This window comes from Mauremys mutica, chromosome 21 (assembly GCF_020497125.1).
Source record: "Mauremys mutica isolate MM-2020 ecotype Southern chromosome 21, ASM2049712v1, whole genome shotgun sequence".
NCBI classification, from domain to species: domain Eukaryota; kingdom Metazoa; phylum Chordata; order Testudines; family Geoemydidae; genus Mauremys; species Mauremys mutica.
Window position 1 is genome coordinate 16,280,645 of NC_059092.1, and position 26,238 is coordinate 16,306,882.

The following is a 26,238-nucleotide window of genomic DNA, read 5'->3' on the forward strand; positions in this document are numbered from 1 at the left end:
CTTTGATCCTGTCCCTGTTCAAAGAGGATTAGCAGGAGGTAGATGCACATCCCATCGTGCCACAAATGAACTGTTCGTGCAGACGAGCCCTTGATCTCTCTGTGCCTCCATTCCCCATTTGTAATAATTCTTCCTCCCTGCCTTTGTCTGTTTGGGCCAGGGACTCTCTTGCTATGCATCTGTGCAGCACCCAGCACAACAGGGCCCTGACCTACATCTCTCCTGGCTCATGAAGTAATAATACTAACAACATGTATAGCAATAATCCTGTTCTGCTACCACCAGGATGGGCACAGGATAAGAAGCTGACTAGCGGTGAATCCCTGGGCAATCAGAGCCCCCCCTTTCCCCAGGCCCGTTACTCCACCAGCCCCACAGAGCCCGTGAGGTCAATAACACACTTTACAGCTGCTCGCTGAGCAACTGCTGCGGATTCTTTGGCCCTGACGCAAGGCCTGGAGTCGAGCAACCATCTGACATGTGATCTGACGGCTAAGCGCCAGCCGAGCAAACTGCCCCGGCCCCTCTGGGACAGTAAGCCCGGCTCCTCCAGCTAGTGCACGAGCTCGAAAGCTCGGGGTGCTGCCTGCCTGCTCTGGAGCGCCCTGCCGGGTTAACGGCTTTCAATCGCCCGACTGATGCTGAGGTGGGAGGGAGGACAGGGAAAGCCGGGGGCGTAGGACAGGCCAGCTCTCCGCACTCGTTAGGGGCTATGAACAGTCCTGCTAAGACAGGAGGTCTCAAGGCCAAGTACAACCCCTCAACGCCCTGACCCCCCTCAACCTGAGAAACCGGGGTGCCCGTCCCAAAGTGAGGAAGGCACAAAGGGGACCAGGGGAGTTGTGCCCACTCCCCCATCACCCCCATGGACCAGACTGCGAGGAGAGCTGGCTCAAGGACTACGGCAGTGATGGGAGGCCTCTCCTGTGGGGAGATGGGGGTGGAGGGGTAACGGGCCGGGTGAAGGATGCTCCCCAAGGCAGACATGCCCTCAGCCACCCTCCTGTTAATTTCACTTGCTCCGCTGGCAGAGGGGGGGGATCAGCTGGCCTCTCCACTGAGGTTCCAGAACCCAGGCCAAAGCGCTGGGCAGGGTCGAAGGAGCAGGCACGTCCCCGCGTTCGGGGCAGACGATCACAGGGCTCTCCCTGGGAATGCAAGGCGGAGGCAGAGCCGGCGAACGGCACGTCTCGGGGGGGCTCTGTGCGCACTGGAGACGCAAGGCCGTAAATACCACGGTACAGTTCTGAATCACTCCGGCTTCTGGCAATCTGCCTGGGTAGCCCTCCGAGTCACATAGCAGGACCGATCCCCACTCCTTACAGACATTCCCTGGGGGCAGAACCCACTCGCTCTTCCATTCGAAGCAGGCCCCAGGCCCCTGCCCTCTCTGCCATACACCCTGGACACCGCTTCACTGTGGTTTCAACCCCTTTCAGCTGGCGTAAGTCGGAGCAGCCCACTGGTTGCTCAAGCCCAGCCCGGAGCCGCAGGATCAGGGCAGCGCACAGGTAGGGTGACCAGATGTCCCAATTTTATAGGGACAGTTCCGATTTTTGGGGGCTTTTTCTTATATAGGCTCCTATTACCCCCCACCCCCATCCCGATTTTTCACACTTGCTGTCTGGTCACTCTGTGCACAGGGGTGAACTTTAAAGCACTTTTGCACGCACACGCACCAGAACTGCACCGTGCGCTGGTAGCCACCGCCCAGCAGCTGGCGCAAAGACTTACAGGGAACGCGAGAGGGCTGGATCCATTCATCACGAGACAGTACAGGCAGGGAGTGGGGAAAGGAAGGGAGAAAACCGCAGACATTTTCCAAGTCCAGGAAGTTGGGATGTCTTAACGAGCTTTTGGCCAGCAGGGGGCGATGCCCTCTGACTGGCCCCAACCATTTTGAGTAGTAAAACCGCCCGCCCTGACGGGCGTGCCTGCCAGGCTGGGACCTGTCCTTTGAGCCGCACCTGCGTGCGAAAGGCGAGGGCAGCCGCGTTGCGCTGCAGAAATCCACGGGCTCTGCTCTGGCCACACCTGGCATCCCCCCAAACCTCCCAGGCCTCCTACGCCCTGGAGGCTCAGGCTGCCCTGAGAGCTCCCACTGTGTTCACCAAACCACAGACACAAGCAAACCCAGTCACTGGGGAGCAGGAGAATCACTTGATAGCCCCGTGCCCTGGGATCCTTTGGCACATCACAGTGAGATCCCGAAGCAGGGAGAAGAGCTACTGGGGAGGGAGAGATGACAGCACGTCAGGGAAACTGAGGCACGGAGAGGGGCAGTCACAGCGGGTGAGGCAGTGGCAAAGCCAGGAATAGACCCCAGGACTCCTGACCCCCAGCCTTCAGCGCAAAGCTAGAGGCACAATTCCTGCCTGAGGCCCTGCCCTGCAACCCCTTATACACGGGCTTAACTTTAAGCACGTGAGTCGTCCCACTGGCCGCAGCGGTTAGGTCCCCGGACTGGAACAACAGGGGCTGTTGCCACACTGACTTCAGCGCGATTACTCACACGCTTAACGTGACGCACGCGAGGACAGGTTTGTGGGATCAGGCCCCCATCTTTGAGCAAGCAAGCGGTTGGATAGGCATGGGAGTCCGGGGGGGTTCTGTCTGGGTGCAGGGGTGTGGCTAAGGGTCGGGGCAGTCAGGGGACAGGTGGGGGGTAGGATCCTAGGGGGGCAGTCAGGGGACAAGGAGCAGGGAGGCTTAGATAGGGGAGGGGGTCCTGGGGGGCAGTTAGGGGCAGGGGTCCCAGGAGGGGGTAGTCAGGGGACAAGGAGTGGGAGGGTTGGGGGTTCTGAGGGGGGCAGTCATGGGGCAGGAAGTAGGAGGGAGTGGATGGGGGCGGGGCCAGGGCAGGGCTCCCTGGGTGCACCCCCTAATGAAATGTGCTGCGCACGCCTATGGTAACGAGACAGGCTTTTGTCTCTCCATTGCCAGCAAAGCATCTTGGGTTCTATTAACTATTTGCATTCTCATCCCCTACCTCACACCGCTTGGATTCCCCCGTTGGATATAACCCAACAAGCACCCAAGGGTTTGGGGTGGTTTTTTAAATAAAATCTAGACTCACTTACTCTGTCTGTAGCTTTGTGTCAAGTGGATCTGTCAAAAACAAAAGCAGAAGGAAACCAAGTTGGTATCTTAGAGCACGTTAACCCAAGCACAACAAGAATCAGAGCTGACAAGACCACAGGAATTGTCCTGCTGGATCACAGCACGGGTCCATCCTGCTCAGTTGCCTGTCTCTGAGAGTGGCTATCATCAGCTACTTCAGATGAAAGTGCAGGAAACCCAGTAGTGGACAATTAAGGGACAACCTGGTTTTAGAAGAAGTTCCTTCCTGACCTCCATTAAGTAGGGGTTTGCTTATGCCCTGAAGCATGAGGGTTTATATCAGCGTGTCTGGTTTACAAGCAGAACGTACCCTCCATGCTGGGCCACTATTAGCAGCACCAAGAAGATCCCACTCAGGCTGGCTTCGTTTTCAAGCATTCTTTGACGTGCTCAATCTAGTGTTTGAAACATGTTTCAGGGAGACTTTTAAAATCTCACCCCAAGTTTGGGTGAATGAGCGTTCTGTTCCACTGAAATTGACCGTCCCTGAGCCAGCTCTCAGCAAGGGCTTGGTCTTTGGCCAGCGTGTTTGCCCTACAGTAGGATGTCTCAGGAATGAGACTGAAAAAAAAAAATGTTTCCCCTCATACTCTAAACAGAATTTGAGGGCAATGGTAGAGTTCCATGACTTGAAAAGCAGGAGGCGGGTGGGCGAGGCTTCGGGTCAAGATTGAGGGACACTGGCAAGGACGTGGGGAGAGACCAGGACTGGAATAGTGGGGGAGGGGAGTGGCTGGTTTCGATCGAGGGGCATCGGCAGAGCTGGGTAGGAGCCTAAAACTGCAAGCAGTAGAAGTACAAAACAGGGCAGCCCAGATTCTCTGCACTGCAAAGGGATCGCGGACCGGGTGTCAATCCCTGTCGGATCAGGAGTGTAGCTTGTGAAACTCACTTTGCACTGGGGTACGTGACTGCCAGCAGGACCAGGTTCTTACCCATTCCTTCTGCAGCTCTGTAATGGGGCCAGTAGGCTGAGCACGTCCCATTGCAACCCCGAGTCTTGCCAAGACCCCTGAGAGATGCTGGGAGTGAAGCATCCTGCGTTAGCACGAGCTGAAAGCCCTACTTACCGGCGCTGGTGCTCGATCCAGAGTCGGTCAGCGGTGCCTGCCCTGCAGGGGGCGCTCCATCCTTCTCCTGCTGGGCGGACGAATGGGGCTCAGCGGCGACTCCTGATCTACGCCTCCTGGGCGGGGCCTGCAGGGCCACTCCGACGCTGGGTTCGGTGCTGGCGCTGCTGACCCCTACTGTGGAATCCTCGTCCTCCTCTTCGCTGTCGTCGAAATCAAACGCTTCCCCAAGCTCCTCCTCCCCCCCGGGCGAGGTCTCCAGGGCCCCCGGCACTAGCCCGTCTCCTGCCAGAAGATGTAACAATTAGGTGGATCAGTGGACTCTGGATGGTGGGGGAGGAAAACATGATAACTAAGCAGCCAGATCACAGGTGAAAGGTAGGACCCTTTTCCCCTGGGAACCCCAGTGCAGCGTGGTCTCTGTAGTCCATTTGCTGCTGCTTTCATACCCAAGCTAACGGTGTGGCTCTGTCCCCCTCCACTGGCCGTACCAGGTATTACAGGTTCATAAATCTGCTACTGTCTCCATGCTAATAACATCACGGAGCCCTATCCATCAGGAGATCGCAAAGTGCTTTCCAAGGAGGTCAGTATCTTTATCCCCATTTTATAGATAGGGAAACCGAGGCACAAAGGGGGAAGTGACTTGCCCAAGGTCTCCCAGCAGCAGAGCTGGGAATAAAACCCAGCTCTTCCAAGTCCCACTCTAGGGCCCTGTCCACCACACCACGCTATCTCCCCTGGACCTCCCCCTCTAACTCAAACAAGAGAGGCTCATGCATTCAGACATTCAACCCCTGCAGATGACCCAGCCAGGAGCATCATCTCTCTGACTCGTCAAGGTCTCAAGCAACCAGTTATTTTGATCCTCCCGTGGACCAGGGAAAGCTCCTTTGGGTATCTCTAGCAGAACTGGGATCCCCCCTTCCTCCCTCCATTATAGCACCCAAAGCATCATCCTGGTTTCAATCAGTGACTCCCCCCAACACCCCCGCAGCGGTACAGCCACCAGTCACTAGCAGCGAGGATAAGTCCCGCTCAGGTGGGCTCACCTGTACTGAGTGCAACGGGTGCCACGCCCTGCCCCTAAACGCTTTCCCCGGGAGTGTCCTAGTGCAATGGAAACAAAACCACAGTGACGCCGCTTCTCCAGCACAGCTCAGCCTGGCAGAGGCATGGGGCGAGCAATGCTACAGTCACATCCCCTGGCATTCTGCCCTAGCGGTTAGGGCACTGAACTGGAACTCAGGAGGCCTGGGTTCTATTCCTGCCATAGGCCTGCTGGGCAAATCACTTCCCTGCTCTGTGCCTCAGTTTCTCTATATGTAAAATGGGGATAATGATCCTGACCTGCTGGATAAAGGGCTTTGATATCTGCTGATGGAAAGCACTAGATAAGAGAATGAATTATTATTCTTACTAGAGACGAGCTTAAATCCAGGGGAAGTCACAGGTAAAATGAGTGCGTTGGTCCAGTTAACCCAGTTCCTAGCGGGCATTTGACAAATCTTAAATTCATTGTGCAGCCTAACAAGAGCAGCTGGGTGCTCAGCACGGTCCAGGACAAAACTGAAGTGCGTTGGCAGAGCTGCCAGTTAGGTCCCAGCTCTGGGGCAGCCATGGGTGCAGCTGATCGGCAGGGAATTGCATTGGTCAGGTTGTTTGGTGACCCAGGCCTGGAACGGCCGGGAGTGCTGAAGGTTACAACAGATGTGCATTGGCAGGGGTAAGTGTGTGTGTGTGAACACACGCATGTCGGGACTGAGGTACACTGGTAGTGGTATTTGGGGGACCAGGACTGGAACAGCAGGGGGTGCAGGGGGTGAGGATTGAGCTGCATTAACTGAGTGACATGGGATTGGAGGAAAATTCAGCTGAAGGGGCACGTCCACTCTCAGCAGGGAAGCCAGCCCAGCACCGCCCATCACAGGATCAGTTCCGGTCCTCATAGCAGGAGGGGCAAGGGGAGAAATTCCATTTTTTAAAACCCCAGCAACAGCACCTCCCCGCCTCGTATTTCCCTTGCACCCCCTGTCTGTGGCCGGGAGCCCCGAGGGCATTTTAGAACATTTCTCCAAATGCCCGAGCAACCGGCGGTATCTAATCTCAATCTGCTCCCGATTTAGCGCACTGAGTGGCCCGGAGCCAAGACTGTTAGGGATTAATTTTATGGAGTAAACAGAGCCACCCGCAAGCCCGCTCAGAGAGAGCCCAGGCTTCTCCTTGGCTGGCTGAGGAGGGGAACAACCCGTGTCCCGCAATGGGGCCATGCTAATCCAGGAAAGAGCGGCGGAAGCGGCTTGTTCCCTGGGACTGGGAGGCACGTTCTGCTGCTAAGAGGTTTTTTTTTCGGGAGGGCCTGTCTCAGAACTGCTTTCCAGCACTTCCCCTGCTGAGGTATTAGCCGGCCAGCTGCTCCCTCGGCCTCCTGTCACCGCATCCTCTCTGCCACGCCTCTCTCTCCGTTCATCTCTTTCCTCTGCCCCTCTCCCATGGCTTCCGTCCTCTGCCTCTCGCACTGACCAGCTGGAAGCCAGCATTACTGCTGAACTGGCAAAGACCAGGCCAGGGCATATGCGTGGGAAGGGGGCAGGACCCGAAGAAACACAGGGATCAACTGATTCTGGGGGACAACCAATGAAAAAACAGGAGGGGGAGTGACGGTCACGGGTTTAGAACCAAAAATTCTATTTGGAGGCTCTCCAGGCTTCCTGTCCTGTGCTCCAAAGAACCCCGTAGTGATCGGCACGGAGATGTTTTTAAATCTCCTTCACTCGTCTCCATTTATACTGCCTGTTTACCGGTCTTGCGCTCTGCGTGGCTGGGACAAATTATTAATGTTCGTTGTTAGCATTATAGGAACAACTAGGGGCCTCGGCTGAGGTCTGGGCCCCACATTGCTGTACACACACACAGGAGAAACAGTCTCTGCCCCCCCAGAGCTTCCACTGTAAATAGACGAGGCCGAGAGAAAGGAAGAATTAGGATCCCCATTGTACAGGTGGGAACTGAGGCCCAGCAAGGTTAAGTGACTTGCCCGGGGTCACACATGGAGTCTGTGGCAGAGCAGGACTTGAACACAGCCCTACTGAGCTCCACTCAGCCATTCACCCTCTGCCTAGAGCGTTATACAGTGTGCCTCTGAGAAACCAGGTAAATTCTGAGGCAGCGCTTCAGCTCAGAGCAAGGCAGCTGGAGAGCTGGCCCAGCTCGTTCACAAACTGCCAGGGAGTTCCCCTCAGCTCAAGGCTTCATCAGGTGGTGCAGTTTTCCGTACAAGGAAAGATGGTTGAATGATTAAGGCTGCAGCTTGGGACTCAGGGCTTAATTGACAGCTCCGCCACAGACTCTCCATGTGACCTTGGGCAAGTCACTTACTCACCCTGGGCCTCGGTTCCCAGGTGTCAAACGGAGCTAAAATCTCACTTTGTCCTTGAGCTTATCTGTCTGTATCCACCTGCTGTCTCTTGTCTGATACTTTGCTTGTCAGCTGTTTGGGACAGGGCCGGTCTTTTTGTTCTGTGTTTGTAACGCAACAGGGGCCTGGTCTGAGACTGTGGCTCCTAGGCACGATGCTCATACAAATAATAACAGCAGCAGAATCCTTCCTTACTCGCATTCTTTTCTGCCTTGTCCATGTACACAATAAGCTGTTCAAGGCAGGGCCTGTCTCTCACTCTGGGTGCGGGCAGCGCCCAGCGAAACGGGGCCCTGATCTCAGCTGTGGCCTTTATGCGCCGCTGGAATAGAAATCGTCTTTATCCCATTGCTTTTTCCTTCTCCAGCGTCCCCCTTTGCAATCTCCTTGTGTCTCAGAGCTCTGTGGGGGGAAGGACGGGCTGCTGCATGGACTGACTGCAGCCTCTGGGACCGGCCCAGGCTTGGTTCCTCCCGGCCAGCCAGCTCGGGTTTGTAGGGAGGATGTGTACAGCATAGAACGGACTGTACCACAGCAGACGGGAACTGGGTCTGAGTGGCTCCAGATCCCAAGCTGGCCATAAGGAGCAGGCTTCAAAATTGGGGTTCGGGATGAACTCCAGCCACTAGAAGATGATCCAGTGGTTAGGCCACTAGCCTGAGACTTGAAAGACCTGGGTTCAAGTCTCCGCTCTCCCACAAGCCCCCCATACGACCGTACCAAGTCATTCAGCCTCTCTGTGCCTCGGTTTCCCATCTATAAAACAAACCCTGCGTGCTGAGCAACCCAGCCACTCATTCTGGGAGCTGAGCTCTTCTGAAAACGGGGCCCCCTAATGCTCAGAGGCCCGGAGTTTGCAGGGTGATCTCTGCGGAGACGTCTTCGCTGCAGTGTTAACCCAGGGGATGGACACCCGGGCCAGCCCAGGCTGGGTTTGAGTGACAACACTGCAAAGCTACACTGGCACTGCACTCACTCACGGGAGGCACTAGGACTTGTGGGGTCACATCCCCTGGCTCTTAGCGCTGCAGCGGGCTGAGCTGCTCGATGATTCTTTCCCCGTGAATCGTGGGAGAACTTGTCTGTCCTTCAGGGCACATGGAGGGGGGAATTGTGGGGAGGGCGCAGAGACGCTCTCAGGGTGACTCTGCGGTGCCTCCTGTAGATTCAATCTCACAGGGCTTCCTGGCTCTTCTAATATCTAGCAAGGTCTCCCCGAGCGTCAAGTGCCTGCCTGGCACCGTGTCTCGCCATTTACCCTGCGCAATGCGGGTGTAAAATGAGCGTGAGCAGGCTGCAGGTTCCAATCCGGCCGTGGTTGACAGGTTCAGACCCTGTGACTTTCCTGCCTCCCCTCCCCTGCCACACGCATTAAACCGGGCACCACGTCCCTACGTCGCCTTGGCCCGCCCTTTGGAAAGAATGCCCCATACGGCGTTGCTCTCAAGAGTGCAGTGGGAGGGACAGGATCACGGACCTCCGATGTGGGTCGGTCCGGGGTTACAATTGCACGGGGCCGTGACCTGCCTGCGCCTCCGAGTTCTGTTAGGAGCGAATGACATTCCAGCGCCAGGCGATGGGTTGCCTGGTAGCTCTCGGAGGGCCCTGAAAGCCCCGCATCCCAGGGGGCTGCTCTGCATTACAAAAGCCTTGATGCCGAAGGGAAACCGAGGCTGCCCATCACGAGCCGCTCCGCATGCTGTTATTTATGACTGAGATTGCAGAGGCCCCTACAGGTGCCGGTCAGGAATCGGGGCCCCCCTTGTGCCAGGCGCTGCACTCACACACAGCACAAAGCCAGCCCTGCCCCCACGAGCTCACAGCGCGAGGGGACTGGCCTAGATCTGTTTCATTTTCTAATGATTAATACAAGTTCTGGAAGGAAAAGGGCTGGGTTTACATTACCTAGTGCAGGGCTTGGGGGCGGGTTGGAGGAAGCCATCTCTCTAGGAATCCTGACGTCTCGCCTGGCACCTTCCCGGCTGCTTTCCTGGGGACACAAAGAGAGGAGATCTAGTCGGAAGAGAAACCCCCATGTCTGTCTATTCCTGGGAGTGGGGAATAAAGCATTAGAATTCCCTGCCCTTACAGCTCTGCTCCTAATGAATTCTGGCTCAGCACGCCCTGTGGGTAGGGGTTACACCCTTTGATAGAAGGGGAAACAGGCCCCTGGAGACGAGCACCCGAATTTTCAGAGGTACTGAACAACCCAAGCTAGGAGTGACTTGCTCCCGGTCACACAACTAGTAAATGGTAGGGCCAGGTATAAGGGCTGCCCTGACGCGGCAGCGGCAGAACCTGGAACAGAACCCAGGGTCCCCCCCCCCCCCTTCCCTCCTTTACCCACCAGACAACGCTGCCTCGCAGGCGCTTTGCGGCTACAGACGAGGCAGCATTTCCTGGGTGCAAGCCGAGCAGGAGCCCAAAGCAGCAGGAAGGGTTAGGACACTAGCAGCACTGCTCCAGGATGTAGCAAAACCTGCTGGCAACAACGTCGCTGGTATCCAGTGGGGAAAGAGAGCCCAGATGGAGAAGCAGCCTGTGCCCTCAGGCAGAGCTGATTAAATGCAAAGGCAGGCACTGGCCCCAAGCCCGACCAGGGAACATTTCCCTTCCCTGTTAGGGAGAAATGCTATAACTCACCGGCCTTTTTTGTTTGCTTGTTTGGTGCTTTGACTTGTCATTCAGCAGTTCCCGGCTGCCCCGGGAAACGTGCCTCCTAACCTGCACACATCCCTTTGTTATCAGACATCTCAAGACGACCCCCCCAAACTCAAGCATAACGTGGAGACGTCTTTCTGTCTCGGGTGTCTTTTGCCCTGGGGGTTTCATTCCCCAAGGCATACGGGGGGAAAGTGCTATCAGCCGCCGTTTGCACAGGTGCAGCGAACTGCGGTCTGCAGCAGGGCTGAGGGCGACTGGTTCAAATAGCAGCCGTGCCTGTTTGCACAGTGGGTTTACTTTGGCCAATCCCCAGGACCTCAGTTCCAAAGGGCAGGCAAGGGGCCGAGCCTGGCACCGAACAAGCCATAGGTTTGAAAGCAGAGCCACTACGTTTGGGTGGGATCCAAACTTCCCCCACATTTGGAGGGAGCCTGGATGCAGGGGGGTGGTTTGGCCTCTTAAGGTACGTCTACATTGCAATTAAAAACCTGCGGCTGGCCCCTGCCAGCTGATGGGTTTGTGGGGCACGGGCTGGGGGGTTGTTTAATTGCAATGTGCTCTGCAAGCCTCCCACCTCGCAGGGTCCAGCTTGAGCCCGAACGGCAACACTGCAGTTAAACAGTCCCTTAGCCGGAGCCCCCTGAGCCTGAGTCTGCTGGCATGAGCCAGCCAAGGGTTTGCAATTGCAGTGTAGACGGAAACTTACAGAGATGGGGCCCATCCCAGATCAAGAGTGAGACTCCCCCAGGCTTTGTGCAACAGGCAAACAGACTAGGGAGAGAGGCCAGTGCAAGCAGCTTTGATCCGCTTCTGAACTAAGCCGGGGGAGGAATTCTCTATTCGCAAGTCTCATTTCCACCGGAGGAGGGAACACCTGTCTAACCCGCTGGCATCCGGAGGCCGGCAGAGTCGAAAGGGCACCAGCCAGTTGCATCAGGTGTGTCCTTTACAACCGGGCGGTCTACGCACAGCTATTGGAATAACAGACACGGAAGGAGTGCAGCCCTGTCCGGGGTTAGCCAGGCAAGTGTCAAGTCAACTGGCTCATTTCCTCTTGGATCGCGCTGTCCACCCAACTGCCCAGGACAGGACTTCACAGCAGCAATCAGTGCCTGTACAGCCCAGTGCAGCGGTTCTCAAACGTATCTGATCGCGCCCCCTTCTTTGTATCTGGGGTAGTTTACATCCCGCCTCTCCCACCACCACCACACAAGTACATTTACCGATCTATGCAGCAGCGCTGCTTCACTCGCATCAGTTTCAGCTTCTTTGTTTTTCACTTCAGTTGTTGGGTTGGTTTGTTTTTTTAACCAAACAAGCCATTGCAATAAGAGCAAAAGCAAAACTGCGGTTGTGGTCCGGGCTCACAAAGAAACGTGCACCCGGCGTCGTAGCGAGCGGCTTAACGTACAGACGGCAACGACTTTGCAGAATGCTCTGCAAGCGTCACAGAAATCCGTCCAAATGCACAGCGCCCTCTGAGGCCCAGATACGGAGGAATCTGTTTGGCTGGTTATTCACTGCTGTGAGTAAAACGTGCGCACTAAGTCCTGTTTTTCCTTAAAGCTTCTCACACCCCACTAGAATATATTCTCAAGTCTCCGAGGGGGAGCCGTGTTAGTCTGGATCTGTAAAAGCAGCAAAGAATCCCGTGGCACCTTATAGACGAGCAGACGTTTTGGAGCATGAGCTTTCGTGGGTGAATACCCACTTCGTCGGATGCAACAGAATATATTCTGTTATTCTGTCCGACCCCGCCCAAAAGGGATCTGCCCCCCAGTTTGAGAGCATTTGGATAGGGTACTGGGCTGGGAATCAGGAGGTCTGTGTCCTATTCATAGATCTATGATTCTAGGACAGGAATACCAGACACGTGTGGTATATAGTAACACACCATTCAAGCTGATTTCCTTGACCTGGTTAGACAAGTCTGGTTTGCTTCATGTGGCTGGACAAATCCATTTCCTGGACATCCTTGGTACATCATCAGCACCGTTACTATTAATAATACTTAGCACGTCTGTGGCATCTCCTAGCATTTTATAGACATTAGTTAAGCCTCACACCCTCTCCCCTGTGAGGTGGGTAAGGATTATGACTCTCCAGGGCAAGGACTGTCTCTTCACTTGTGCGTCTATAGTTGCCAGCACAATGTGCTACTAAGAACACAAACGAACAATTATTGTCATTCGCATTTTTGGGATTGCAAAATTCAGGCACGGGAAGATAAAGCCAATGTCGCTGATCACCTCGGATACATCAATTCAAACATCTTAACGTACAGCGAGGGGTCCAAAAGGCAAAGAGATCGGGGGCATCGGGAAGGTTTATGCTACTGGCCATTACACGCATTTACAGGGCTGACTAGAGGAATGAGCACAGAGTGGGTGAAGTCTTAGCCTAGTCACTCCACCTCTCTGCCTGGCTTTCCCCATCAGCACATTGGGGATAATAATATTTCCCTACCTTAGAGCGGGGCGGTGAGGCGAAAAATGGTCACTGATTTTGGATGCCTCAACTTTTGGCTGTTGAGTTTGAAACACCTTGAGCCTGATGCACCCGCTGAGCACCTGCGGCTCCCACGGGCTTCACCTGGGTGGTGGAAGTTTAAGCACCTTTGAGAACAGGACTGCACAGGAGGCAATTTCACCCAGAGTGGAAAGAAAGAAGTTTGCAGACTCTGAAGGAGCAAGGAGTGGCTGGAGGCGGATGCAGGACTCACCAGTGAGTCAGCGAGAGCAGTTCAATTGCAAAAGGAATTGTCGCTGCAGAAAGCTGAAGTTGCCGGGTTTGCCAGGAGGAGGGCGGGAGGCTGATGGCAGTGAGAAAGAAATATGTTTTCCAAGGGGAGGAAAGGCGCAACCTGGACGGAATTCCTAGGGTTGCACCAGACAACAGCTGGTGAAGAAATTAACGTTACCAAACAACGGGCCAAGCACCAAGAGCAGCCTGGCTCCTTCATCGCATCTGGAGGAGGCAGCAAGAGATTGGGAAAAGTCCAGCAGCTCTCAGAAAGCAGGCGGAAGGCGGCGGAGATGCAGAGATGGGGTATTCAGACGATTAAGAATAAAGAAAGATTTATAACAGTAGCACATAAAGACCTTAATCAGGATCAGGGCCCCACTGTGCGCAAGGTGCTGTACAAAACACAATGACAGACGGGTTACAGTCAAAATAGACAAAAACTTGGAGGGGAAAAGAGAGGCCCAAACTTGCCCATAGTCACACAGCAGGTGTGATTTAGGATTAGAATCCAGGTCTGTGGATTCTCCAATTCAATCCACTAGACCCACAACTTCCCTACGGAACCCAAGGGCTTGATTCTCCCCTTCTTGGGATCTTGTGTCATCATCCCACATACAAGGGTATGTGGAAAGTAGACACAAATATTGCTCCCAAATCAGGATTCTCCGCTCACTGCCAGCATCAGGAGCACTCCACACCTGCGGTGCCCAGGTTTAGGGCCAGCATTTCGATCACAGAGTTCATGACCATGCTGAGTTGCATGGGTGCAACATAGGGTATGATTTGAAACCATTTTAGTGAAACCAGCACACAAGGCTGTGTGGACACTCTTATTTCAGTATGACTCAAGTTTACTTCAGATTAGTTCAGGTCAATCAGAAATTGACTTGAGCAAAACCAAAATAAACAATTCTTAGGGCGTATCTACATACAGAGGTGCTCCTGACTAATCGTTCCAGATTAGCCCAGTGAGTTGACACTTACTCCACAACAACAGTTCCTTGTGCCTGTTCAGTTTCACTTTAACTTCAGAATGGGTTAAACTGGCGGGAACAATGCTCTTGTTAGTGGAATACAAGTCTCCACACATTGGGTATGGTTGCACTTGCAGCTGTACAGCGCTGGGAGTTAAACCTGTCTTCGTACAGCTGAGTAGGGAAAGCGCTGCAGTCTGGCCACACTGACAGCTACCAGCGCACTGTCGTGGCCACATTTGCAGCATCTGCAGCGGCACTGGGAGTGGTGCATTATGGGCAGCTATCCCAGCGTTCAAGTGGCAGCAACGTGCTTTTCAAAAGGGGTGGGGTGGGGTGGAGTGTGACAGGGAGCGTGGGGGAGAGAGAGAGTGGATTTTTGGAGTCGACACTGTGTCCGCTCCCTGCCTTGCAAGTTCCGACCCCCTCCCCCACCCCCTCTCACTCACTGAAAGCAAACAGCAGCTGGGTTTTTTTCCCTCACAGACCAGATAAGCAGCCTTGCCAAAATGGATGCCCCCCGCCCCTCCTTCCTGCCCGCCGCGCTGCTTCTCTCCTCAAGCCCCCTCCTTCCCCCTCTCCTCAAGCAAACACTAGCTGTGGGCGTTCCAAAGGGAGCAAGAGTAGCTGTGTTTGTTTTTTTGATAAGCAGCTCCCGGAGCCCGGAGTTCACAACAAAACAAAGAGAGGAACCTTCACTTAAAAGGATTATGGGAAGCTTCCGGAGGTCAGTCACAGCGTAGTAAGATTATTCCCTGTTTACAGTGGCGCCCCAGCACACTCTTTATTTCTCTCTGGGAGGTGGAGTACAAGCAGCGCTGTAGCCAAAGAGATACAGTGCTGTATGTGCCTTGCTAGTGTGGACTGAGTGTGAGTTACAGCGCTATAAAGCCACCACCAGCGCTGTAACTCTCAAGTGTAGCCAAGGCCAATGGAGTTAATCAGGAACAGCTATTGTGCTTTTTTTCACACCCTACCTTAATCCACATTAATTTTCAAGTGTAGACAAGCCCTGAAGCTGAAATAAGAGCACCCACACAGCTTTGTGCACCAGTTTAAGGCCATGTCTACACTACCGCGGTAAATCAACCTACGCTACGCAACTCCAGCTACATGAATAACGTAGCCGGAGTCAACATATCCTTAGGTTGAGTTATCACGGGGTCTACACCGCGGGGGGTCAATGGGAGATTTTTCTCCCATCGACTTATCTTACTCTTCTCGTCGGGGGTGGAGTACAGGGGTCAATTGGAGAGTGATCTACAGTCGATTTGGCGGGTCTTTACTAGACCCACTAAATTGACCGCCAATGGATCAATCTCAGAGCATGGATCCCTGCCGTAGTGTAGACCTGCCCTAACTGAATTGTTTTTTTAAATGGTTGAAGTTAAACTGGTGCAAGTTGCTCCTGGAGACGCTCGAAATAAGCCACTCTTAAACTGAAATAAGCGCATCAACAAAGGAATTTGCACCAACTTAACGGGACCAGTTTAGGTTTTGTCTACATTACAGACCTACACTGGGAAAACTACCTGGCTCAGGGGTGTGAAAAATCCACACCTCTGAGCGACGTAGTTATACTGACCTAACACCCCAGTGTAGCAGCTATGTTGGCAGGAGAGCTTCTCCCGCTGATCTAGCTACCGTCTCTCGGGGAGGTCTCCCGTCAGCTTCGAGTGCCTTCATTAAAGCGCTCCAGTGGTGCGCCAGTGCAGCTGCACCAATGCAGTTTTTTAAGTGTAGACTTGCCCTTAATTAATGCAGCATAACTAAAGCGGTGCAAACCTTGGGCAGCCAGGGCCGGGTTCCAGTGCTGCTGGGCTTGTCCAGAGGAAGGGTCAGCATGCAGCAAGCTGGGGTGTTAATCAAAGCAGGCAGATCACAGCACTCCAGGGAACCTTTAGTACGTGGCAGCAGAGTGCACGCAGCCAGTCAGCACACGGCAGGTCACTGCAGGGTAGGCTGACACACCGGCATGCCGCGCACTGACAGATCAACTAGACCAGTGTTTCTCAACGACCGGTCTGTGGACCGGCGCCGGCCCCGGAGATCTCCCTCACACAGTTTAGGAAGGCAGCAAGCCGGTCCCTGGTATCAAGAAGGTTGAGAAACACTGGCCTGGACGAGCCCAATCAGCAACGCGGCGGTCGCTAGTTCGGCTGGTTTGCTCGTTCCCAGACCAAACTTGCATTTTCTGTGGCGTGAGGTGAGCGGCACATGAGCCGCCAGAACAAAACCATCAGCTCAGCTTAGACAGGGCCCGATCCAAAGGCCTTTGATGGCACTGGGAAGACTCTGACTGACTTCAACAGGCTTTGGAGCAGGTCCAGACTCTTCCACTGTTTAAACCAACCAGGGAAAACTCAGGGGAGCCCCACGCCTGCCTGTCCGACTGTGTCACTGGCCAGGGGAGGAGAGCGGGAATGCCGGCCAGAAACAGAGCCAGACACACACCGGCCAGTGAAAAGACGGACTGTGGAAGACCATGTCTAGCAAACCCAGTGGAACGTCTGGAGACAAATAACACAAGGAGTGAACCCAGGGGTGCGGAGGAGCTGACAGCTGTAGATTCAGTCCCCTCAGCCTTCAAGAAAGGGACCTTTCAATGCACCAATCAATCACAAGGCCGCTACAGGAAGTGTGCTCCAGAGGTTAGCTAGCTGAGCCCATGAAAAACTGGCTTTGATGTCCAAGACAGAGGGTTGCTTGTGTGTGGAAGTAACTCGTGACAGAACAGGGGGGATTGCTGAAGCGTCTCAAACCACTTGGAATAAAAGAGCGGCTGCCCCAGATTTCCGTGCAAGCTTTCTGGGGTCTAAATAGCTGGCTTCACTTTTTCTTGTCATTCTCAGCAACTTTTGCCACCCCTCTCTACACGTCTGATGCAGGCAACAGGGTGTTGGTAACAGGACCCCATGCTGGATATTTTTTTTATTGCGCCAGCCTGTAAAGTACCCTGGGGCTATATAAATAAATGCATGTTTTATTATTACTGTAAATAACCAAAAGGCACTAAAATAAACATATCTGAAATACCCTAGATTAAAAATAAGTCCGGATTCTCCATTACCTGGGCAAAAAAAAACATTTGTTTCTTTCCCGCAAGACTGAAACTCAATAACTTCGACCCAGTTTGTGAGGCTCTTGAAAACTAATCCTGCAAACAGATGCTTTCTCAGTAGCGCTTTTGCGAAGGGCCTGTTTTCTGCACAAACCTATTAACAGTGATTTATTGGGAAGGAGAAGCCAGGGATATTTGCTCTCTCTAAACTCCGCTCTCTAACCCTGGAGTTGGAGTAACTTCCCAGCCAAGGAGTGTGTTTTCACTCCTCTTTTGGATATTTGTATCTGCTTTACATGATCATTTGCTATCTGGATTATAAACACACTGTTCCCCTGCATGATTTTCGTAGAGGCTCACCCCTTTAAATGAATCAATGAAGAGGGTCCTCGCTTCCAATGGATGGCTGAATTTTATGCTTGTCAATGCAGGCTCACTGGACTACGGTAAATCTATGAATGTGCAGACCTTCCTGGATCAAACTGCTCCAAAAGTCTAGGCTCCTCCCATCTGAGCTAAAGGAGAATCCTCGCTGGCAGCAGTATAGAGGCTATGACACTCAGTTGAGCAGATCTGATTTGAACCAGTAGGGGGCAATGGTAAAGATACCCCTAGTAAGCCCATTGCCATACACTGTGTGAAATGCTCTATCCTCCCAGATTCAGGTACCTGATTCCCTACATTCAATGTGCAAGTCTTTCCAAATGAGACTGAAGAAGATCACCTAACATGACACGGAAAGACGCAAGCACCAGGAGGCCTCCACCTCTTCCAATGCCAACTACAGCAACGAACCATCAAAATGCACCCCAAGCCCACCAAGGATCATCTTCCCCCCGGCTAATGACAGAGCAGCATGTCCACATTCCTGGGGGAAACCCATCGCTGTGCCCAGCTCCGAGCTCAAAGGAGGGTTGAGTAGGACTTAGTACAATGATCCCTCTGCTGGCGGATCACAACCTAAATGCTCTGCATGGCTGGCAGCAGGAGAGGGGCGAAAGGGTCCCAGAAAAGGCCACAGGAAGAAACATTTGGGAGACTTTAAAGTTATCTCAGCAAACAAATTTCCTCGCTGGTTTTCTAATTCCCTGCATTTTGACTCTTCCCCCTTTCAACGAAAACAAACAGCCCTGTTCATTGGAAAGCAAAATAACTGGAGCAACAAATACACAAATAAATACATTCTCAAGGCCTAGAATAAAAGACGGGATCAGCCCGCCGGATTTCAGCAGGCTATCGGAGATGGGGAAGGCGGTTACTGCTTTGACGCCCAACATATGCTCCATCTGGTTCGTGCAAGCGAGCGCATTACGGAGGGGAATTAGTGAGCTAGTTCTCCCTCTCTGAAATGATGGGTGGAGCTCCCTAATCGCTACGAGGGGGAGATATCTGGTTGCTGTACGGCAAGTTCATTAATGCAGACTCGAAACAGCGAGAACAGTAGCAGCTGTGCAGAGCTGTCCTGCACTTATGGCTCTGCAAACCACGCCTTATGCCAAATGGTTTTCCTGCGGGATGTGGGGAAGGGATCTGTCCCCTCGCCTTTGTATAATGGGGTGCACAGGGTGGCAAATAACAGTCTCATATTAGAGGCAACATACAGTCCTCGTGGAATTCTTTTATTAGAAAATGTCGCAACAATGTATAAGGGAGAATAGATGCTGAGAAACAGGATAGTGAGATGAAAAACAGGCCTGATTCCCCATTGATTGCCTTGCCCAGGCGCTGTACAAATACAGAACAAAAAGTCCCTGCCTCAAAGAGGTTCCAGTCTAAGTTGGGGCAGTCACTCATAACAGTGCAAAGAGGCTGTAAAACGCTACCCTTGTGATTTTGTCCCATTGTTTTCTTGTAGTTCCCTGTCTGTCTGTAGAGACCTGTTTTCTCTTGTCTTTTACTTAGACTGCAAGCTCTCTGGGGCAGGGACTGTCTTACTGTTCTGTGTTTGTATAGCACCTCTCCGGAGTGGCCGCCCCAAGCACCTGCTTGCTAAGCTGGTGCCTGGAGCCGGCCCTGGGTCCATGACTAGGGCACTTAGGTGTTACCGCAGGACAAATAAATAATAATAGTTTTACACCCAGTGGGCTCTGGTCGCACACCATTTCGGAAAAACAACGAGGAGTCCTTGTGGCACCTTAGAGACTAACACATTTATTTGGGCATAAGCTTTCGTGGGCTAAAACCCACTTCATCAGATGCATGGAAATCACTTTTGTAGTGCTAATGAGGCCAATGTAATCAAGGTGGCCCATTTCAAACAGTTGACCAGAAGGTGTGAGTATCAGCAAGTGGAAATTAGTTTTTGTAGTGACCCTTGCACTCCCAGTCTTTATTCAGGTCTAATTTGATGGTTTCCAGTTTGCAAATTAATTCCAGTTCTGCAGTTTCTCATTGGAGTCTGTTTTTGAAGTTTTTTTTGTAGAAGAATTGCCACTTTTAAGTCTCTTATTGAGTGTCCAGGGAGATTGAAGTGTTCTCCTACTGGTTTTTGAATGTTATAATTCTTGATGTCTGATCTGTGTGTTTTTATTTATTTATTTATTGCATAAAGACTGTCCGGTTTGGCCAATGAACATGGCAGAGGGGCACTGCTGGCACATGATGGCATAGATCACATTGGTAGATGTGCAGGTGAACGAGCCCAATGGTGTGGCTGATGTGGTTAGGTCCTATGATGATGCTCCTTGAATAGATATGCGGACAGAGTTGGCACTAGGGTTTACCTTGATTACATTGGACATTGGACTCCTCGTTGTTTTTGCTCATACAGACTAACACGGCTGCCCCTCTGAAACCTGACACCATTTGGGGTCTTTCTCTTAAAGTCCCAGCCCCTGGAGGCATGTGATCAAGTGAGCATCTCAACTTTCCTTTTAAAACAGTTTCTAGCCCTCACGGTGGCGGGAAAAGGTTACAAATGGGACCTGAGTCAAAGGGGAAAGACGCCTTGTCGGAAAGCTCACCTAACCAGAGAGAGCGTCTCGAATAAGCTTACAACGAGGCTACTCCCCAGGCCTGCCAATAGCCATGGGTTTGGGGGCGTCTGACAATGCAGGGCGATTATCCCAGACTGAAGAGGCTACAGCAGGGGTCTCAAAGTCCCAGCCCGTGGGCCATCTGCAGACCGAGAACCTCCCCACTGCAGCCCGCGGAGGAGAGACGCAGGCAGACACGCTGCCGGCAATCTCAACTACAGGCGCCCCCCGCCCCCACAGCTCCCATTGGCTGGGGGAGAGGGACAGAGATACTATCACTAGTTGCCGGGCAGAGTCAGCCATGGAGGCAGCATCACTTTTTTCCACAATGAAAACAAGTCAAAAATAGCGAACACAACTCTCTCTGATGCACACCTTGCTGCAGTCCTGAAGGTTTCAACTGCTCGGTCACTGAGGCCAAACATCACCAAACTGACAGAACTGAAGCGTTGCCAGGTGGCTGGCCAACGCTAAAAACTCTCTGGCGGGCCAAGAACTGGATAAAGTTGTAGGCCAGTTTTAGTATTCCTAAGAAATTTGAAATAAAAAATACAATGTAAAGGTTTTCTTTTCTGAACGCCGTCTTCAGTGACATGATTGGCCCGCTGGAAGGATTTGAGGACTGGCACTGGCTCTAAGGTAAACTGAGTTTGAGACCCGTGGGCTACAGTGTTAGAAGTGGTGAGGCAGGATGGGTTTGTAGCTAAGGCACCAAACTGGGTCTCTTCCACAGACTGCTTGGGCGACCAAGCCCTGTCCATAAAATGGGCACAATAATCCTTGTCTTCCTTGACTATTCAGACTGTGCAGGGCCACCACGTAGTAACACAGTACAGCTGAGCGTAATCAATCCAGAGCTGTAATATGGGGGACTTTTTAGTGCAGCCTAGCGAATGCCATTTTAAAAAGACATGTTCTCCCTAGCCAGTAAAGGGGAAAAAATTCAAAACGAGGAAAAATGGCGCATCTGCTGCACCTTGCCAGCCTCAGTGACTTAATACTCGTCCAGGAGCAAGCTGGCAAATCTTCTTTATTTGTTTATTTTTAGCCTGATGCTCGATTGACAGCTTCCAGGTGTTAGAACTGCAGCCAGTGCGCTCTGTTGCCATACTCTGTTACTTTCCTTGCTTCGCTGCTATTTCATCCGCCTGGGTCTCTCTAGCGAGGCTCCAATGTTAACTCTACTTGCTCCCGGGCCTTGGTCCCCTCCACATCCCATGAAGGCTGGGCCTTCCCAAGCAATGGATTCCACACCAGGCATTCAGCCTGCAGGGCACCAGGGGATGACACTTTGCAGGGTGACACAGTAGTAGTCAAACTACAAACGGTTTCCTTGCACCACAAGCAGATAGAAGATCAGAGAAGAGAAGCCTGAGAGGGGACGTGAGAACAGTTTCAAGTACATAAAAGGTTGTTACAAGGAGGAGGGAGAAAAAATTTTCTCGTTAACCTCTGGGGACAGGACAAGAAGCAATGGGCTTAAATTGCAGCAAGGGCAGTTTAGGTTGGACATTAGGAAAAACTTCTTGTCAGGGTGGTTAAGCACTGGAATAAATTGCCTAGGGAGGTTGTGGAATTTCCATCATTGGAGATTCTTAAGAGCAGGTTGGACAAACACCTGTCGGGGATGGTCTAGATAATACTTAGTCCTGCCTTGAGCGCAGGGGACTGAACTAGATGACCTCTTGAGGTCCCCTCCAGCAACCTCTCCCAGACAGCACTGCTGAACTCCAAAGGCAACACTGTTCAATATTTCTCCTGGGGAATTCAGTGGCCAGGAAGCAGGATCTGCTAGGAGAGGAGGTGGAAAATGGATGGGATTTCATTATCATCTGATGAGGAAGAAGAGGCATAAGGATGAGGTGGGTCGGGCTCCTTGGTCCATTTTAATCAAGTTACAGAGCCCTGTGGCACGATAACACAAACCAGCCAGCACGGCTGTCGTGATTTTACTGCCACGCTTATCCTCATGGTGTCTAGTTGCCCATCCTGAGCTGCGTTTTTAGGAATACGGAGCATCTGCTACGCCCACTGAAGCCCAGGGGATTTGCAGCTGCTCAGCATCTCTGAAAACCAAACCCAACGGCACCTTCCGTCAGGCACCCAAGAATTGAGATGCCCAAAATGGAGTCATAGACTTTAAACCCAGGAGGGACCATGAGATTGTCTATCTAGTCAGACCTCCTGCACCTCAGAGGCCACCAACACCACCTGGCCACCCCCCACCAAGCCTCACAATCAGAATTCGACCCACGGATTTCAGCCCTTCGGAGACTAAAGGGTTGCGTGCCACAGACAGAGAACACCAGTGTCTGAAGCCCCCGCAGTGGCAGGGAACAGAGTAGGTGAGATATACCCAGATAACCCTGGCAAGCAACCTATGCCTCACACCACAGAAGAAGGCAAGAAAACCCCCAGGTCCTGCCTGACCCCACATATGGTAATCAGTTAGACCCTGAGCATGTGAGCCAGAACCAGCCAGCCAAGCATCCGAGGGAGAATTCTCCATGCCACTTCAGAGCACCAGCCCACCCCATCCACTCTTTTATCTCCAGCCACGACCATCTCTGATGCCTCAGAGGAAGGCGACAACAGCAACAACGAAAACCGAACACACTGGTGGGGGGAGGGGATTGCCTTCCTGACCCCTGCAGGTGAAGTCCTAGAGCATGAGATTGGAAACTTTGGAACGTTTTGACATCCCCTTCAACTAGGGTGACCAGATGTCCCGTTTTTAAAGGGACAGTCCCGTTTTTTGGGACTTTTTCTTATATAGGCGCCTATTACCCCCCACCCCCTGTCCCGTTCTTTCACAGTTGTTTTCTGGTCACCCTACCTTCCACACACAACAGGTCAGCATTAGGACTGCGATTAGAACTCACAAGTTTCCCGCCTCTGGAGGCCACACTCCGGTGACTGGACAACGCCGCGTCCCACGCTGTCTCCAAAGTTATGCAATATTCATCAAGAACGCTGTTTTAAGAAGGCAGGGCTCCAGGTTCCCACGGTCCGACTGTTTGTTTTATTTTAAATCGTATTTATGACCACAAACCCCCCATTAAAATCTGCCCTCCGGCTGGCTTTCCTGTTGGTGCTTGCTGCCTAATCCCTCCAAATTACAACCAGCGCCACTTGTGTCTTTCAAAGCACCTTCTCATGCACTTGAATGGTCTTTAAAGAGAGACACCCTAGAGTATTTAAAGGAGACTTTCAAGAGGGGAAAAAACAATAAAATGGGTTTGTGCACTTTTCTGTTTCTCTGTAGTGAATAAAGAACACCTGGAAAAAACTTTATTTGATTGTGTTACGGTTTTTTCTTTCTTCTCATTGTTTTACAAGAGAAATTCATGTATTACCTGCCCGGGAAAAGTCTATGATTAGCAGGACCAGTCCCGGGTGTTTTGTCACACAGGGCAGAAAACAGTCCCGATGCCCCGTAAAAGGCCAAGCAAAAAACCAAACCAAAACAAAGCCAATGTAGCGCCCCCCCGATGTTGATCTGATGCTCCCGGAAGTCGCTGCCCAGGGCAACTACCCTCATTGCTCACCCCTAAGGCTGGCCTAGATGTTTCGTGAAGACCTTAAGTTGGGCTATGCTGGGTTCTGGGGCAGCATGTGTGCGTACGTGCGAGGAGGCTGCATTTGAGCAGCTCCGTTAGCACAAGTCCCAAGTGTGAATGCATTGCACTAGTGTAAAGACAAGGTCTGCACTAAGTTGCCAGCGTAAGTGACAGTGGCGTTGTTTGTTTACGTAAGAGGGTTGTCCCAATGTCCCTAGTCTAGACAAGGCAAAATGACAACAGCACGTTATGGACATTGAGGACGGAAGAGATTTTTAATCAAGCAGCTTAAAACTCTTTGATTGTTATTTTTGCCACCGCCTATTAAACTACAACAACTGATTCTCATTTGGGATAAAAGAGTCTTTGTTAATCATTCAATGGCTCACCCATTCAAGTGAGGTGGCAGAGTTCAAAGTACAAATCCTTCAAGACTTTGGCTATGGCTACACTTGCACTTCAAAGCGCTGCCGCGGCAGCGCTGCCACAGCAGCGCTTTGAAACGCTAAGTGTAGTCAAAGCGCCAGCGCTGGGAGAGAGCTCTCCCAGCGCTGTCCATACTCCACCTCCCTGTGGGGAATAACGTACAGTGCTGGGAGCCGCGCTCCCAGCGCTGGGGCTTTGACCACACTGGCGCTTTGCAGCGCCGCAATTTGCAGCGCTGGAGAGGGTGTGTTTTCACACCCTGCTGCAGCGCTGCAAATTTGCAAGTGTAGCCATGGCCCTAGTCCTCCAGCAAAACGAAAGGAGACCAGGCTAGAAATCACTGAGATTTTGAAGGCTGAAATGAAACCCCTCTTTTGTTCTCTATTATACAGATGCAAAATACAGGTGCACAACCTAATTTTTTAAAAATCCTTTGCAATTCAGCTTTCAAGCCCTAGATTCAACCTCCTGTATGCTGTCATTGTTCTAACATAGGGAGAGCGAAGGGGGGACTTCTCCCAATTCTAGAGAGATGGGAATGAACCACAAAATTCCAGTCTGGATTTTGATTATTCCCCCTACCCCAAATTCAGGAGGGATGCTTGGATCCATGATTTTCAGTTCAGGTCTATCACACAGGTAGGTGTAAAATCTGGATGTAGATTCTCTGAATCCCCTCAAAGAATTGAGAGCATTTGGATCCAGGGGCATTTACAGAGGAAAGATGGTCTTGGGGTTAAGGCACTGGTCTGGCTCTCAAGAGGTCCAGGTTCAATTGCTGGCTCTGCTGCAGCCTTCCTGTGTGACCATGGGCATGTTACTTACAGGCCAGATTATCAAAAGAGCTCATTGCACTAGATACAGAATGAAAATCTGGTGCTGAAAATGGCAGCTGTTGGATGCTGATCTCTTTTGGAAACCTGGCTCTGCCTTTCTGTGTGCCTCAGTTTCCCATATTAGACATTGGGATACTAGCACTTCCCCACCCCACAATGGGATGTAGGGACAAATACAAGATGTCTGCGAGATGCTCGGATTCCATAGCAATGGGAGGCAGGTAAGCAGGCAGATTTCTGATTCAGAAGAATCAGCCGTTAAATTTCACCAGGAAATAAACTGTCATTTATCCAGGACATGGCCAAAAACCTAAAAAAGTTAACACCACAGTTACGCATTCCTAGCCCCATCAGCTCCGATTGTGCTACACCCACAAGGAACAAAACTGAATCGCGTCGGCCTTTGCTCCATTAGAAACACAAAAGACCGGATCCTCCGCTGATGCCACTCAGCACAGCTCCATTGACTTCAGTGGGGCAACACTGCTTTACACCACATTTGGGGTCAGGAAGGAATTTCCCCCCAGGTCAGCTTGGCAGAGACCTTGGAGGGGGAAGAGGGGAGGGGAGGTTCGCTTCCTCTGCAGCAAGGGGCACAGGTCACTTCCAGGTTTAAACTAGTTTAAATGGTGAGTTCTCTGAAACTTGAAGTCTTTAACCCAGGATTTGAGGACTCCAGTAACTCAGGCAGAGGTCAGGGGTCTATTACAGGAGTGGGTGGGTGAAGTACTGTGGCCTGGGATGTGCAGAAGGTCAGACTAGATGATCACGATGGTCCCTTCCGGCCTTCAAAGTCTATGAGGTGCAGCCTCCTAGCGCACGTGCTGTTTAAGAAAACTGATTTCAGCTACTGAGCTCTGTATATTTTCAGTTCCCTGTCCAGAGCCAGCATCTCCCCATATCAACACACAAGTGCTGATCTTAGGAAGGGGATGTGGCTAACGCCAGGGTTTAGATAGCAACGCCCATATGGACTGCTGAGCCATCCCCGCTTTCCAGCATCCATGGGCTGGAGTAAACATCCCTGGTGAAAGAGATAAGGACCTTTTCCCTTCCAGAGAAACCCAACAACAATAAACCCATGCTGTGCTCAACTCAGCTGGAGCTTCCTGATTCAAGGGCCAGCATCCAGACACACAAGTGTGAACCCTACTGATCTAGGGGGAGGCTTGGGTGTTTTGAAGTTTTTAGTTAAAATTCTGGCCTCTGAAAAGTTTCGTTTCAGGAGAAAAGATGCTTTTTTTCCTGCTTCCTACTTCCTCTGGGAGATCAAAGACTGAGAATGAGCAAAAAAGGCTCTGATGGCGGGAGGGAACCCTTAGCTCTAGCCTATGGATGGGAGAAATTGCACAGAGAAATTTACAAGGATGCTGGGAGAGCTGTCACGTA

At 52.1% G+C, this 26,238-nt stretch overlaps 1 protein-coding gene across 4 annotated transcripts in view; it reads right to left on the reverse strand.

Annotated features, from left to right (window-relative positions):
* The window catches only part of ARHGEF10L (Rho guanine nucleotide exchange factor 10 like), a 154,388-nt gene that overhangs the window by 115,613 nt on the left and 12,537 nt on the right, over positions 1-26,238 (reverse strand). For all 4 annotated transcript variants that reach the window (XM_044996110.1, XM_044996112.1, XM_044996111.1 and 1 more), the window contains exons 2-4: positions 9,514-9,598; positions 4,191-4,475; positions 3,081-3,108 (exon numbers count right to left, since the gene is read on the reverse strand). In XM_044996110.1, the coding sequence (XP_044852045.1) occupies positions 3,081-3,108; positions 4,191-4,475; positions 9,514-9,550 (350 nt within the window). In that variant the 5' untranslated portion in view covers positions 9,551-9,598. The remainder of the gene's footprint in view (positions 1-3,080; positions 3,109-4,190; positions 4,476-9,513; positions 9,599-26,238) is intronic.